The sequence below is a fragment of the Mesoplodon densirostris genome, chromosome 15 (genome assembly GCF_025265405.1).
Source record: "Mesoplodon densirostris isolate mMesDen1 chromosome 15, mMesDen1 primary haplotype, whole genome shotgun sequence".
Taxonomy (NCBI): Eukaryota; Metazoa; Chordata; class Mammalia; order Artiodactyla; family Ziphiidae; genus Mesoplodon; species Mesoplodon densirostris.
In genome coordinates this window covers 8,030,937-8,047,763 of record NC_082675.1, presented here as the reverse complement: position 1 = coordinate 8,047,763, position 16,827 = coordinate 8,030,937, and the positions used below count along the sequence as shown (strand labels likewise).

The 16,827-nt window shown below is 52.8% G+C and overlaps 1 protein-coding gene across 1 annotated transcript; it reads left to right on the top strand.

Annotated features, from left to right (window-relative positions):
• Positions 1–989: 989 nt before the first annotated feature.
• On the top strand, positions 990–15,776 carry ORAI1 (ORAI calcium release-activated calcium modulator 1). The gene is made up of 2 exons (XM_060118649.1): positions 990–1,550; positions 14,771–15,776. The coding sequence occupies exons 1-2, from the start codon at positions 1,248–1,250 to the stop codon at positions 15,377–15,379; spliced, it is 912 nt and encodes a 303-aa protein (XP_059974632.1). The 5' UTR covers positions 990–1,247; the 3' UTR covers positions 15,380–15,776.
• The last annotated feature ends 1,051 nt before the right edge of the window (positions 15,777–16,827 follow it).

The following is a 16,827-nucleotide window of genomic DNA, read 5'->3' as shown; positions in this document are numbered from 1 at the left end:
CCTTGCTTCAGCGTCTTTGCATCTGCTGTTCCCTTCCGCCCCTGGAAAGCAGGTCCCTGCTTCTTTGCATTGCTGGTTCGGGGCTCAGCTCAAAAGTGACTAAGTCAGAAAGATGTGAACTTATTTTGTTTGTTGTTTGCCTGTTCTCTTCACTAAAATACAAGATTCCATGAAAGTTACCATTCTCTTGGAATCCCTCAGCCTAGCGTTTGATAGGTGCGCAGTAAACTTACTGAATGGGTTTATGATCCTGCACCCCGGCTTGTTTCAGAAGATAGTGAACTGTAAGTGAACGAGTTGGACAAAACAGACAAAAAAAATCCCTGTCCTAAAACAACAACAACAAAACGCCTTGTCCAGAGCATTTTCAATTAAAATTGCAGCCCCCGCACTACCAGTGCTCCCTTTCCCTGCTTTATTTTTTCTATACATATATCACCTTCTAAACTATTATAATTTACTCCCTCGGTGTTTGCGTGTCTCCGCCACTAGAATGTAAGCTCCACGAAGGCAGGGGATTTTGTCCATTTTGTTCACCACCCTACCCTCAGTGCCCAGAACAGTGTTGGCACCCAGCAGGTGCTCAATAAATAGAGAATGAATGAACTCCAGATCACAGTCTGCTCTTTTTTTCTGCAGACCTTGAGTCACCTTGTTCCAAGGGGGAAACGGGCTTCAGGAGGCGACCAGAGGTAACTTCAGGTGGCGCGACCCAGGAGTCCGAGCTCTGGGAGAAGGGCCACTGGAGCAGCTGCGGAGATGGGAGGCGCCGGCAGCAGGAGAGCGGTGAGGCCCGGGTGCCGGGGCACTTCCAGGAAGAGGCGCGGGCGCTAACAGCGCGGGGCCAGGGACTGTGGGCGGTACCGTCCGAGGGGACGAGTCACCTGACTCGCTCAGGCCACGCCCACCGCCTCGTGGGCGGGGCGCATGCAAATCAGCCCGCGGCGGCGGCCAATCGTGGCGCGCGCCGGGGGCCCGGGGCCCGGGGATCCGGGACGCTGGCTCGCGCGCAGGCTCTCGTCTCTGCAGCCCCGGGCTTTTGCAAGCGGAGTGGCGGGCCTGCGAGTTTGTGCTGTAGTCGCTTCCTCGACCTCCTCGTGTTCAGCGGCCGGCCGGGTCAGGCCGGACCCGCGCAGGGGGCCAGGCGGCGGCTGCCTCAGGCGGAGGCGGAGGCGGAGGTGCGGGGCGGGTGGGGGCCGCTGCTTTCGCTGGCGCCTGGGCCGGCCCGCGCCTTTTCAGCGTGCTCCATGCATCCGGAGCCCGCCCCGCCCCCGAGCAGCAACTGCCCCGAGCTTCCCCTCAGCTGCGGCAACACCACCAGCGGCAGCCGCCGGAGCCGCCGCCGCAGCGGGGACGGGGAGCCCCCGGGGTCGCCGTCGCCCCCGCCGACCGCCGTGACCTACCCGGACTGGATCGGCCAGAGTTACTCGGAGGTGATGAGCCTAAACGAGCACTCGATGCAGGCGCTGTCCTGGCGCAAGCTCTACTTGAGCCGCGCCAAGCTCAAAGCCTCCAGCCGGACTTCGGCTCTGCTCTCCGGCTTCGCCATGGTGAGTTCGGGCCGCCGTGCCCTGCCCCCTTTCAGGTCTGGCCACTGTCACCCGCAGCCCTGACGGGGCCCACAGGGGAGCTGGCTGGGCGGGCCAGGCGGGCTGGGGGTGAAGGGAAGAGCTGGGAGAAAGCTGTCGTGGACGCTGGAGGGGTCCAGAGGTGCTGGACATGAGAGGTGGGCGACACGTGACACCCGATGTGGGAGACTGGGTATCATACCCATGTCCAGAGTTGGAGGGCTCAGATACCTTCAGATGGGCAAGCTTGATGCAGCTAGGAGGGAGAAACAGCAGGGTCCTCGACGTAGATCTGTAAGAAGACATTCCCACAGATGTGCAGGGGGAAAGGAAAGACATAACGTGGTCTGATCTCTTTGGAAGCAGGTATCAGGAGGTTGGGAGGTAAAGGACCCCTGAGACGTCTCCCTAGTTCCCCCACACTTGAGGCCAGTTTCGTTTATTACCTGGTAGAGGGGATTTCCCGACACCCTGTCTCCTATGGCATTTTCCGAGGCCTCAGCCTGGGGGGTTGACAACCGCTCCCCACCTCAGTTTCTTCTCCAGAAACTTGCCACTGAGTCACTGGGTGTGGGGGAGCAGCATGGGACATGTTCCCGTTGAATGGGCTCTTTCTTGATGTAGCCGGTGGGCTTAGTTTCCGCTCCGCATTCGGGCTGGGTCGGAGTGAGAACCAGCCTCTGGGGAGTGGGGTAGGTGAGGCTGCAAGTTGGGCTGAGAAGTGGCCCCGAGGATGCCTTCGTGCTGGGGATCTTGGAGTCTCCCGGGGCCGGGAGCTAGGGAACAAGTTCTGATTATCACTTGCAGTGACGTCACCCTGAGTGGGGTCTGCTCCCCCTCCCCCAAGGTTTTTAGCCCAGGGCACTCTTGCCTCACCAGTGAGTGAGGTAAGGTCCTGGCCTTGAGGGAGGGAGTGGCTGCACCCTTCGCGTTTTCTTGGAAAAAGAGCGTGTGTCTGGCACTCTCCCTGTGCTCTTCAAACTAGTGGGCGATGCACGGGAGCAAGAACTTTTTAGAAGCCCTTAGCAGTCCCAGAGCACCCTGGGGCCGCGGTGGAAAGGCCAGGTGATTGAGGTTGGGGAAGAGCTCTCCCGGCCCTGCCACTTGCTGCCTGTGTGCCCTCAGACTAATCCCTGTGTGGGCCTCGGTTTCTGAATCGGTGAATGAAGGCTGCTACTCGAGTTTCTCTGACTTTAAGAATTTAATCGAGGAAACGTTTGAGAGGGGAGGAGAGAATGTGTGTGTTTGTAAGAAGTGTCACTCTAGTTTTTAATTTAGGTCTATATGAAGGGGTGCTGTTCTATCAGACCCAAATCCTAGGAATAGCTGACACTTACCAAGCACCCACTAGGTGCTTGGCACTGTGTAGGTTCCCTAACTTATGCACTAAGTCCTCGACCGCCCTTTGAGGTAGTTTTTTGTTTGTTTGTTTTTTGTTTTTGTTTTTTTTGCGGTACGCAGGCCTCTCACTGTTGTGGCCTCTCCCGTTGCGGAGCAAAGGCTCTGGAACGTGCAGGCTCAGCAGCCATGGCTCACGGTCCCAGCCGCTCTGCGGCATGTGGGATCTTCCCGGAGCGGGGCACGAACCTGTGTCCCCTGCATCGGCAGGCGGACTCTCAACCACTGCGCCACCAGGGAAGCCCTGAGGTAGTTTTGTCATGGAACTTTCCCGAGGCCACACAGCTCACCTGCTGGAGCGGGATTTGAACCCAGGACGGCTGACATCCAGAACTCTCTTGGACACTTGTGCCATTTGTGGTGTATGGAGCTTTGAGCCATGTCCTGCCAGGGACCTGTTAGGACCAGGCCTTGTAGGGAACGAGAAATAGAGCAGAAAAACTTCTCTTAAGCAAAATAAAATGTTACAGTTAGGGGGAAGGGAGTGACGTCAGTGGGTGTCGGCTCTTCACAGCAGCTCTCTGGGTTTCAGATGGTGGGATGCCTATTCCTCTTTTTCTTGGGGTCATAAATTCACAGCTGCCCAGGCCCCTTCCCACTCCAGGAGAAGTAAGGAGCTGATGGGTGAAGCTTTCCTGCCTTCTTGAATCGTCTCTTAGAAGCCAGGCCTTCTAATCAGATGTCATCTCCCTCTTCCTCTTGCTAAAAACAGTGTGGGGAAGTCAGGCAGCAGGGGCGGCCAGCGGCACTTGGTGGGCCTTGACTCACCCAGGCTGTTTCTTGGGGACCTTTATTTTACCCAGTCAGGATGGAGAAGGCTTCCTGGCTCCACTGATGAAATCCCCAAAATTCTGCCGGCAGGGAAGGCTAAACTCCATGACAGCCTCTGTTCTGGGGAAGCAGTTACAAGAGAGTGACTGCGTTTGCCATGAGTCTGGAAGTGAGTGGGAGAGATGGCGTTAGGGTGGAGAGCGGGTGCTCAGCAGGGCGGGTCTGCCCGCATCCCACTCTCACCAAAGGCACCCAGCCTCGTGAAGGATACTTGGAGAGGAAGGGGTGTGACGCAGCCAAGCGCCATGGAAACTAGAGTAAGCAGGTTTCCTGGACTACCCTCCCGTGGCCTGTGAGTCAGCACAACCAACTTCCTGCCCCCAGAGGGCTTCCTTCCTAGAGACGTGGAACACCAGAAGAAGTGACATAACGTGACCTTTGATTTCCAAGGGTGGGAGAGTTGGTGAGGATGCCAGACTCACCTGCGCACAAGGTGAGATTGAGGGAGGGTCTCCCAAGAGCCTGGAGGGGATGGGAGAGCCTCCCCTTTCATGGGTGGAAGGGCCTGGCCAGGTGCCCTGATGTACTGGGGAGATAGGCCACGGGACCTCAGACAGCGGCTTTACGCTTTGGGGCCAGTTTTCTCATGTGTGCAAAGGAGGCACATATCCTGTTCTCCCATGGACTTGCGTGCGGAGTCATTACAAGGTCCGACTGGGCCCACGAAGGATTGAGGAATCATCAGGATCTGATGACGTACACCTTAGCTGGACCCTCTCTAGTCTGCAGACAAGATTCCCATTCCTGATGGCATTTCCAGAAACAGCAGGCCTTGTGTGGGCTCAGCATCCAGACTCTTAAAACCAGGGGCCCTGGATGTAGCACATGAACAGCAGCCTACAAGTGCTCCTTGAGCTAAGGGTGCCATGACTCGGGCCATCTGTACCTCGGTTTACCTCTCAGCAAGAGGCAGCCAGCCTCGGCCTGACCCTGTCCCCTTGGAGCCGTGGGGAGCACACGCAGCAGTTGTGGTGTGCTGGGGAGGGCAGCCTGTAACGTTAGCCTAAGCAGTAGATAATTGGGAAGGGTAAACAGAATGCTTTCTGTGACCTGGGATCAATTATTTTTGGATTATCTGCCTCCTCAAGTTCTCCACCTGCCAGCACCCTTTTGTTCCCAGGTTCCAGAGTGGGTTCAGAAGCTGCTTGGAATTTCTCTGAAAATGAGTTGGAAGGAAGAACTCAAATCATAAGGCATTATTGAGCCTCTGTGACACGTTCTGAGTTCAGGGGGCGTGGAGATGAGGAACAAATTACTCGGTGCTCATTACTTTTTTTTTTTTAGCATATATTTGTTTGTTTGTTTGTTTGTTTTTGCTGCATCGGGTCTTAGTTGCGGTTCGTGGGATCCTCCACTGCAGCGCGCGGGCTTCTCTCTAGTTGTGGCCCACGTGCTCAGTAGTTTCGGTGTGCGGGCTTAGTTGCCCCACGGCATGTGGGATCTTAGTTCCCCAGCCAGGGATTGAACCCGCGTCCCCTGCTTTGGAAGGCATATTCTTTATTTTATTTTTTTATTTTTGGCTGCATTGGGTCTTCGTTGCTGCCCGCGGACTTTTCTCCAGTTGCAGAGAGCGGGGGCTACTCTTCATTGCGGTGCGCGGGCTTCTCATTGCGGTGGCTTCTCTTGTTGCGGAGCATGGGCTCTAGGCACGCGGGCTTCAGTAGTTGCAGCACGTGGGCTCAGTAGTTGTGGCTCTTGGGCTCTAGAGTGCAGGCTCAGTAGTTGTGGCGCACGGGCTTAGTTGTTTTGCCGCTTGTGGGATCTTCCCGGACCAGGGCTCGAACCCCTGTCCTCTACATTGGCAGGCGGATTCTTAACCACTGCCCCACCAGGGAAGTCCCGGTGCTTGTTACTCATGGTAATCATTGCCATTGTTGACTGGACTCATGGAATAGGCTAGATGTTGTACTAAGTATGCTCCTTGTACTATCTCTTGTGCTCTTCACAGCCTGGGGATTGAGGGTAGGTGTGGTTCCCCAGTGAATGACTTGTCCCAGGTTACCTGGCTGTGACGGTGGTGTGGCCCCACTGCTACGGGAGAGGAAGCACCAGAGAGAGTGGTGGGAGGACAGAGCTGGGAGGCTCGCGTATTGTAGAACCGAGTAAGAACAGGGACTCTGGAGCCAGACAGTTTGGGTTCAAATCCCGGCCCTACCACTTATAACTGTGAGATCCTGGGGAAGTTGCTTAATGTCTCTGGGCCTCAGCTTCCTCTTCTGTAAAATGGGGGTAATAGTAATACCAACCTCACAGGCTTGGTGTGAGGATTCATTTGTATTTGCAAAGCACTTAGAATGTACCTGGCCCAGGTACGACGGAAACTCTCTCACCCTTGTTCCCATGATGTTGGGACTGCTTTTTTTTTTTTTTTTTTTTTGGCCATGCTGAGGCATGTGGGAGCCTAGTTCCCCCACCAGGAATTGCATCCGGGCCCACGACAGTGAAGGCACTGAACCTTAACCACTGGACCACCAGGGAATTCCCAGGGCTTCTTTTATAAGGGTTAACTGGTTTCGAAGAATGTGATTCCAGCTAAGCCTTGAGGGTGGTAGAGTTCGGGCTTGGGGAAGAACCCTCTGTCAGAGGAAGTATTAGGAGCACAGTTACTAAGGCGAGGAATTATAGGGTCTCCAGGAAAAGGCGGAGAGTGTGGTGTGGCTGGAGTTGAGGGTGTGTTGGGGATAGTAGAGGAAGATGAATCTAGCCAGACTAGATGGTGCAGGGCCTTGACTTGCTGTTTAGGACGTTTGAACTCTGGTATCGGCAGTGGGGAGCCATGGAAGGTTTTGACGCAGAGGAGTTCCATGATGAATTCTTGAATAATGTTGAAGCTGTTACTATTTACTGAACACCAGGCAAGAGCCTGGACCCTTCTCTTTCATTCTTACTTAATCGCAGAACAGCTCTTAGACATATGTACTGTCGCCTCCGCAGAGGCTTACAGAGGTTCTGATCACCCAGCTAGTAGATTTCAAGCCCCAGTCCGTCTGACTTGGAGTCTTTTCTACTCATCCACCCTCTCACCGTGTCCCTTGTTTGTTGAAAACTGGGCCTTTGAAGGCTTCCAGATGTGCAGTTCTGCACTCTGGGCCGTGTACAAATGGAATTTTGCTGAACGCCCCAAGGGGAAGGCACTCCCTGCCTAGCTGAGAAGCCTTTTGGAAAACTTCACGAGTGCCTGTGGCACGTGTCTGGAATTTTCAGTCAGCGTCTGTGTTGAGCTCTGCTGATTTCTGCTGGGTCCAGGGCTGATGAAGGAGAGCTCTAGGGCTTCCCAAGGTGGCACTGTGGTAATCAATGTTGGGAAGGCGATTCCCTGGAGAAATGAAACTGAGAAAGTTTAAACAAGAGCAAGTTTCTCTCTGGTGGAACTTATTCTGGGAGGCCTTGAATATGCTCCCCAGAAGGGATGCCTTAAGCTGATAGAAACACGGGAATTCCCTGGCAATCCAGTGGTTAGGACTCCATGCTTTCACTGCCAAAAGCGTGGATTCAGTCCCTGGTCGGGGAACTAAGATCCCGCAAGCTGTGCGGTGTGGCCAAAAAAAACAAAAAGAAAACGGATGGAACCACAAACTCTTCAGAGGAGAATCTTCTGGGGCTGTGGTTTGACAGCCCTCTTTGGGAGCATTGGTCTAACCCAGGAACGGACCAACTTTTTCTATAAAGCAAATATTTTCAGCTTTGCAGGCCACACAGTCTCAGTGATAACTACAGGTGTCGAAAGGTCGCTTTACGCCACCTCGCTTTTACGAAAGACCTACGTTAGTACCTGTTTTCACTAACCTGAAAGAAACCCAAAGAGGATTTCTCCTTTTACCAAAAAAAGGTAAAAAGCGAAAATAGCATGTAGCATTTTTGCATGTTTGCAGTGAGCCGTTATAGAGGCAGCATGCACCCCGAGGGGTGAGACTGGCGCCACCAAACTCCTTTCCCGGGAACCGCACTCAGCGTCTCGGCCTCAAGTCGCCAGAGCTTTGAGCTGTGTCTTTGAGCGTCTGTGCTTTAATCTCGGTTTATTTGTGCATCTGTTAGCAAGATGTCTCCTAAGGTAATTGCTCCATCCCTTTAGGCCATTTCACCTTACAGAAGGTTTCAGAGGTACATTATAGGGGGAAACCTGTACTCAGTTCTGCTATTTTAGCTCGAAAGCAGCCACAGACCTTAGATATAGATGAGTGGGCATGGCTGTGTGCCAGTAAAACTTTATTTGCAAAGAAGTACACTGAAGGCCAGTTTGGCGACCCCTGATTTAAGTGGTCTCCAAACTTTTTGAGTGCACACCCCGCTCAAAAATATTGTCAACACTAGGCTCAGTATTTGTATACATGTGTATGCACACTATGTGTATATGTACACATATGTGTGCACACTATGTGTATATGTATACATATATGTATGGTAATGAATGATATGTGTGCTAATAAAACATAAGTATTAAAAGGTACATAGGGGACTTCCCTGGTGGTCCAGTGGTTAAGACTCCACACTTCCACTGCAGGGATGCGGGTTCAGTCCTTGGTTGGGGAGCTAAGATCCCACAAGCTGTGCGGCCAGAAAAGAAAAAAAAAGTACATAAAGACAAATCAAAACAACAACAAAAAAAGTACATAAAAATACAACATTGAGGGCTTCCCTGGTGGCGCAGTGGTTGAGAGTCCGCCTGCCGATGCAGGGGACACGGGTTCGTGCCCCGGTCTGGGAAGATCCCACATGCCGCAGAGCGGCTGGGCCCGTGAGCCATGGCCGCTGGGCCTGCGCGTCCGGAGCCTGTGCTCCGCAACGGGAGAGGCCACAGCAGTGAGAGGCCCACGTACCGCAAAAAAAAAAAAAAAAAAAAAAAAAACAGCAACATTGAAAAGTTGAAAGGATGAGCTGAAAAAGGAATGTCATGAGAGTTCTTAGGGTTTCCAATGGATCACATAGGATTGTCTTCGGACACTTTAGAAACCCTGGGCTGAAATACCCGAAGGTCAAGTCTTGCCTTTAATATTCGTTTACTGAGGCCCCTAGAGGGACAAGGCCCAGTGCTGGAAGCTGGAGAAACAGGGAAGTAGAGTGGAGGAAACCAGACGTGTCATTACATCTTCAAAACGTGCTTGGCAAGTGCAGAGGTGGAGGAGAGTTGGTGGAGGGACGCTTATCACCGTCTGAAAATACTTGCCTGAACGTTTAGTACCCGTCATCCTCCCTGGGGCAGGGATTCTGCTGTCTTCCTGCTTTTTCTCCAGCGGAGCCACAAGATCCTTAAGGCACATAGTAAGTTCTCAATGAAAGTTGTCCGTCAGGGGAATTCTCTGGCGGTCCAGTGGTTAGGACTCCGCACTTTCACTCCTGAGGGCACGGGTTCAATCCCTGGTTGAGGAACTAAGATCCCTTAAGCTGCGCAGCACAGCCAAAAAAAAAAAAAAAAGTCCATGAACGAATGAATGGCCCCGTCCTCACCTGGGAGGCCATGGAACAGGGGTGACTTGGAAGGTAAAAACCTGAGGATGTCAGAATTAGCCAGATGAAGAGAAAGGCTAGGCCTCTTCTCTACCCCCTCCCCCCAACCTGCAGGTTCAGCCTGTTAGTGGCTTGTGACATTGATTGAGTCGCAACCAGCAGGTTTTTTTGTGTGTTCTTTTTTTTTTTTTTTTTTTCTTTTTTTGGAATAAGAGTGGAATGAAATAGAAAGCAGCAGCATGCATCACGTGTAAGAGGAGCCTGGATTAGCATGCTTTAAGGGTAATTATTGTTTGGGGAAACTTGTTTCTGTTATAAATGGGTATGTGTCTATTTATGGAAACCTTTGGAAGACTGGTCTATGGTGGTCAAAAGAGTTTGTAAATTACTGGATGAGCCCTCAGTCCTCTCTTAATAGATAGTTTGCATCGGAGGGGAGGCCAGCAGGCTCAGGCAGCGCTCGGTGACCCAGGGTGACTGTGGCTTGGCGGCCCCAGTGAACAGGCGAAGCCCAGGCTTGGGAAAGGAGAGTTGTGTCTTCCAGCTGTTGGGCGCCCAGGTCAGGCCAGGCATGGGAAGGCTGCCTTGGAAGGGCCTGGCCTCGGCGCCAGGTGGCAGGGGTCTCCATGGAGCCCAACAGGAGTGAGAAGAGTGATTGGCATCTGGGCGTGGTGGGCAGACACCCAGCAAGGCCAGCCAGGCCCTACCCTTCTCAGGAGCCTCTTCTTGGCTCGAGCTAGAGGTTTGGTGTCCCTGTGGCGGGGTGGTGGTGTCAGAGGTCCGCGGACCAGAGTGAGGTGGGGCTGGCCATCCCTCGCCCTTTAGGACCCATATGGCCAGGTTTAAGCATGCCTGTGGCTGGCTGGGAGCTGTTTATTTTAGGTTTAGCCCTGCACTCTGGCTATATTTACCTTGCGAAGCTGCTTGCAATCTGATCTGATCTCTCTGGGACTCAGCTGGGGCCCTGGGAGTCGCCTGCCAGATTCCAAGAGGCCCCCCCTGGCTTTACCCTCCCTGCCCTTGGGGAGATTTCCAAAGTGGGACACATTCTGAAAAAAGCAGTAGTTTTTTATTCCTGTGAACAGTTTTCATCAGGAGCCATGATTTGTGCCAGCCATTTGTTCACGCAGCCCCAGGACACTGAGCTTGGTCCCCAATGTGGGAACGGTACACACAGCCCGCCAGCGTGCTCCAAGTTCCAGGAACTGTCGGGTCCGGCGAGGATGGTGGGGTTTCTTCCGGAGCGCGGCGAGGCCCCTTCCTCCTCCTCAGAAGGCCCAGCGTCACAGGCTGAGCTGCCCAGGCTCCCCACCAGCCCAAGACCTCGGGGGAAATTCTGGTGTCCCCAGGCCAGGTGTGTCCCAACAGCTGTGTGTACGGCTCTGGAGCCTGGGGGTCCGGCAAGGTGGTCTCTGTCCTGCCACGGTGGCCATCTGGCCAGCTGTGCCGTGGGGCACACATTCTCCTTGTACCCAGGGTTTGGAGCTGGAGCAGGCCAGGCCCAGAGTGGGGGGTCTGAGCCCCTCACCCTCCCCAGGGAACAGAACACGGGCACACGGGGTCAGCTGCGACCAGCCTCAGCTGAGGGCGTGCAGGGGCTGTTTGTCTTTAAGCCCCGCGTTTTTCTTTTTCACTAAGATTTATTGAGTACCTTCTGGGGGCTGGCCCTTTGTTAAACCCCTGTCAAGACCTCATTTAATCCCCTCAGCGATTGTCTTAGTCTGTCTGGGCTGCTATAACAGAATACCACAAACTGGGTGGCTTATAAATAACAGATGTTTATTTCTCACAGTTCTGGAGACTAGAAGTCCAAGATCAAGGTGCCAGCAGATTCAGTGTCTGGTGAGGGGCTGGCTTCCGGGTTCATAGACACTGACTACTGTCCTCACCTGGCAGGAGTGGTGAGGGGGTCTCTGCTGGGGGCGACTCTCCTGTAAGGGCACTAGGGCACCACCCCCAAGACATGGTCACCCCAAAGGTCACCTCCTCACACCGTCACCTTGGGGGTTAGGATTTAAAATATGAATTTAGGGGGTTTACAGACATTCGGTCTGTAGTAGCAGATGTGAGGAAAATGCTGTTACCCCCTTTGCACAGAGCCTCAGTTTCCTCATTTGTAAAACAGTAATAATAGTGTTGCTAGTAATCACTGACACTTTATTAAGCACTTTGTATTCATTAATCTGTTGAATCCTCATAACAGCCCCTATTTTATAGATGTAGAACCTGTGGCATAGAGAGGTTACCAGCTTTGTAAGTGGAGGAGCCAGTTCACTTTTTTTTTTTTTTTTTTTTTTTTTGCGATACGCGGGCCTCTCACTGTTGTGGCCTCTCCCGTTGCGGAGCACAGGCTCCGGACGCGCAGGCTCAGCGGCCATGGCTCACGGGCCTAGCCGCTCCGCGGCATGTGGGATCTTCCCAGACCCGGGCACGAACCCGTGTCCCCTGCATCGGCAGGCGGACTCTCAACCACTGCGCCACCAGGGAAGCCCCAGTTCGCTCTTAATGGCTCTGTAGAGGTAGAGATACCAGGCTTAAGGGAACAGATTGGTTACCTGTATATGTGTGTGTCGTTCCCCCTGCCCCTGCTGCCGTATAGACCCCCAGCACCCAGCTCAGGGCCTGATGCACCTAATGGGTCCGGACATTTCAGGTGAGTGAATCAGTAGCCAGTGGACCTGAGGCAGCCAAGCGACAGACTCTCCTGCTGGTCCCTTCTCCAGTTTCAGGTTCCGGGGCAGCGGGCCAAAACAGGAAGAGGAAGTGCTGTGGGGGGAACGTGGCAGGAGGTACGCCCTGCCGGAGGTGCCCCCCTTTTCCAGTGTGGTCAGGCCTGAGGACAGAGCCCAGGGAGCCCAGGGTGCAGCCCTTAACCTGCCATGCCCTGGTGGCCTGCCCTGATGCCCTGTAGCCCTCACCCGCATGTGCTAAGCAATCTCAGCATTGGCCTTAGGCTACCAGCGAGTGATCCTAAAAATGGTCAAAATCCTCATCCTCACGGCACTGCCCCAGATTTATATGGGCTTGAAGCGTGTTACAAACTCCTTCGATGAAAAGTTTATACAATCATCAATTGTGGGAATTCTAAGACAAAAGTCTGTGACTCCTGTTGAAATTGTCTGCAAAGTCATATGATTGTATATACCTGGCTGTCTTAAGGAGTATCCAATATTTTCACCAAATTCTCAAAGTGTCCAACCCCAAATTAGCTCTAGACGGTGACCTTAATTTTGCCACATACCCACCTTTTTCAGAGACAACAGGGAAGGTCTTGACCAAGGTTCCCAGGGAAGCAGGGGTGTTTCTGGAGCCAAAACCGAGGGCTGCCAATTTGGCTTTGGTTTTCTCAGGCCGGACAGGATAGAAACCCAGAGGGTTTCATATAGAGACACTGGGATTGAGGGTGAGGTTTTTAAACTGAATAACGATAATAATAGTAAAGCCTCTTTTATTGAGGGTTTACTCTGTGCCAGGTACTAAGTATTTAATGTGGGATTAACTCAGTCCTCACAACTCTCCGAGTTATGTACCAGTCTTTTTTTTTTTTTTTTTTTTTTTTTGGCCACACTGTGCAACTTGTGGGATCTTAGTTCCCCGACTAGGGATTGAACCTGGGCCCTGGCAGTGAAAGCACCTAGTCCTAACCACTGGACTGCCAGGGAATTCCCCCAATTTTCTATTTTTAAATTATTAATTAATTGATTGATTAATTTTGGCTGCTCCGGGTCTTAGTTGCGGCATGCGGGATCTAGTTCCCTGACGAGGGATCAAACCTGGGCCCCCTGCGTTGGGAGTGTGGAGTCTTACCCACTGGACCCCCAGGGAAGTCTCCCAATATTCTGTTTTTTACAGATAAGGAAACTTAGGCCCAGAAATTTAAAGGAACTTGCCAGAGCCTCACAGCCTACTAAAGGGCAGAGCAGTCAGGGCTCAAAGCAGGCAGCCTGGCTCCAGAGCCCCTGCTCCTAACCACTGTCCTACACTGCCTTTCCAGGCCTAGGAAGGCTGTGGAGGTACAAGAAATGAAAGCAAACAGGGCCAGGCATTACAAACAAGAAAGCTGGGAAGGAAGGAGCCCACCCCCTCCCCCAGAGTAAGGAGGGGTCGGGGCAGGTGTGGGGCTCGTGGGTACATTTCAGCATCAGGCCTCCCCCTTCTGAGCCTGGCACACACGGCGAACCCTTTATGAAGGGTCATTCTCCTTAATGGTGTTGTCATTGGCACTTGCCTCCCCACTCCCTCCAGCCTCGGCAGGCAGACCCTGGCAGTGTGCCCACTGCCTGCTTCTCCCGGCCCATATCTGATGAGCTGGCTCCTTCACATGGGGGTGATTTGCAAGGCCCAGGTGAGAGGAGGTGGGTGGCGGGCCTGGAGCACGCCCCTGGTGACCCCGGATCCCCACGTCTCCAGGAACTGGGGAGCAGCTAGTGCATCAGCCCTGGGGCCCTGAGCCCAGCACTGGGGCTGGAGGAGGAGATAGCCCTGGGGCTTGCCGACTGCACCGCAGCACCCAGCCAGAGCCCATCTCTTCTGGGAAGCCTCTCTTTTAATTCCTTCTTGGTTGGTGCACTGTGTTCTCAGAAAGGGCCTGGGCATGACCTGGGAGGGCCTTCATCCCTTCACCCCACCCCTCTCCTTGTCCCCAGAGCAGGGTGTGAGGAAACCTCTGCTTGGGACTTCCGTGGTGGTGCAGTGGTTAAGAATCTGCCTGCCCATGCAGGGGACACGTGTTCGAGCCCTGGTCCTGGAAGATCCCACATGCCGCGGAGCAACTAAGCCCATGCACCACAACTACTGAGCCCGCGTGCTGCAACTACTGAAGCCCGCGTGCCTAGAGCCCGTGCTCGGCCACAAGAGAAGCCACTGCAATGAGAAGCCTACGCACCACAATGAAGAGTAGCCCCTGCTCACTGCAACTAGAGAAAGCCTGTGCACAGCAACGAAGACCCAACACAGCCAAAAATAAATAAAATAAATAAATTTATTTTAAAAAATAGAATAATTTTTAAAAAGAAACCTCTGCTTGGGAATTGGGAGTGTGGTGCCAACAGGGAGGGAGCCTTTTTTCATTCGTGTAAACTTTTTTGTCATAGTGAAATTTACATAAAACTTACCATTTTAACCATTTGTGATGATTACTATTTGGGAGGTGTTTGCCATCTACCAGGAGCGCTCATTTAATTGTTAAAATAATCCTATGAACTGATACGATATCCCTACTTTACAAATAAGAGAGTTGAGGCGCAGAGAGTTTCAGTGACTTTCCCAAGGACACGCAGCTCGTGAGTGGCAGAACTGGGATTCAAATCCAGGCAGCCCGGGCTCTGAGCCTGCGCCCTCTATCAGTACTTTCTGCCACTTCTCAACCCTAAGTGGGTGGGTCTTATCCCCATTATACAGATACGGAACACTGAGGCTCAGAGAGGCTAAGGGACTTACCCAGGGTCCCAGAGCCTGATGGGAGGAGAGCTTCTGAGCCATGACTATCCTGTCACTTAGCCCACCTCTTCCTCCCCCCCCCACCCCAGGTGGCGATGGTGGAGGTGCAGCTGGACGCTGACCACGACTACCCGCCGGGGCTGCTCATCGCCTTCAGCGCCTGCACCACGGTGCTGGTGGCCGTGCACCTGTTTGCGCTCATGATCAGCACCTGCATCCTGCCCAATATCGAGGCTGTGAGCAACGTGCACAACCTCAACTCGGTCAAAGAGTCGCCCCACGAGCGCATGCACCGCCACATCGAGCTGGCCTGGGCCTTCTCCACTGTCATCGGCACGCTGCTCTTCCTGGCTGAGGTCGTGCTGCTCTGCTGGGTCAAGTTCTTGCCTCTCAAGAAACAGCCGGGTCAGGCGCGGCCCACCAGCAAGCCCCCGGCCAGTGGCGCGGCCGCCAACGCCAGCGTCAGCACCAGTGGCATCACCCCAGGCCAGGCCGCCGCCATCGCCTCCACCACCATCATGGTCCCCTTCGGCCTCATCTTTATCGTCTTTGCTGTCCACTTTTACCGCTCACTGGTCAGCCATAAGACGGACCGACAGTTCCAGGAGCTCAATGAGCTGGCCGAGTTCGCCCGCCTGCAGGACCAGCTGGACCACAGAGGGGACCACCCCCTGACCCCCGGTAGCCACTATGCCTAAGCCCTCCTGGGCTGGGCACTTCAGAGCTTTGGCCTTAATGCCCTTCCCCACGACCTTGTCCTGGCCCAGCCTCAAGGACAGCCTGTGTAGGGGGCTGGGCTTTTGTGGGGGGGCAGAGAGTGGAGGGAAGAGGCTTTTTTTAAAGAGAAATGACTGCACTTTGAAACTTTCCTCTAAGAGAATAAGCACTTCCTGTTCTTCCAGCTCCAGGTTCACCTCCTGTTCGGAAGCCACCGGGGGGAGCCAGAGAGGGGACAAACGCTCCCTTTGTCCCTCCTCCTCCCCTGTGCCAGTGCCACCTGGATGCCTCCTGTCCTTTCCGTCTTGACCCCCCTCCCTGTTCAGTGTCGATTGTGTGCGTGTGTGTGCGTGTGCGAACACAGAAATATACTCATAAGGGACACCTCCTCTTGTGTCTGTATTTGTTGGGTCTGGACTGCCTGGTGTTTCTCCTGGTGCCCCAATAGGTGAGCCTCTAAACAAAAAAATTTTTTTCAACATTTTGGGAAATTTCAAACCTACCCCCAAAAGTTCCATGAAGAGTAACTGAAATATATATACAGTCAATTCTTATTCTCAGTGGTTCTGTTCTATAGTCACAGAACACTGAATTAGTGAGTATTTCTCCTAAGAGGAATATGGGGTTATGTTCCTGTGAGCCTGTGGTCACAACATTTTTGTCAGCCAATCAATACACAGCCTTATTTTTTGTGTGTTTCTTTTTAAAAACGCCTTAATATGTGTTATATATAACATTGAACTTATACGCTATTGCTATCGCAACAGCACTATCACTCACTTGTGACTGAAACGTACATAACACATACTTTCTCCGTAAGGCACATCACAGTCTTCCTGTGCTCTGAACACTAGACAGCACTTCATTGTTACCCTTGGGGACCATTTTAAATAGTGAAATCACCAACAAAAAGCACCAAAATGTGAAAAACGTAGCACTAAATAGACTGTGAAAAGGATACTTGTTTACAGCATGAGCTGAAAGAAGGCAGAGGGTCACCTTGTTTGACCTCAGCAAGTAGGCAAATTTGCAAATACTGAAACCGTGAATAATGAGAATGAGAGTGTGTTTTCCCCCTGAGCCATATGCCTTAGTTACAGATTTCTTCCTTAAACCAAGGACATTCCTCTGCATAACCACAATTCGATGATCAGATTCAGGAAATTTGACATCGATGCGATACTATTATCTAATACAACATTCGTTTTCAGTTTCCCTCTTGTCCCAATCATGTCCTTTCTTGTAGTGATTTTTCCATCCAGGATCATGCACTGCATTGAGTTGTCATGTCTCTTTAGTCACCTTTTATTTGGGACAGCCTTTCTTTGTCCTTTGTAATATCAACATTTTTGAAGAGTCTGAGCCAGTGGTTTTGTAGAATGCTGCCTCTGTCTTGTTTCTCTGATATTTCCTCATCTGTATGATCAGG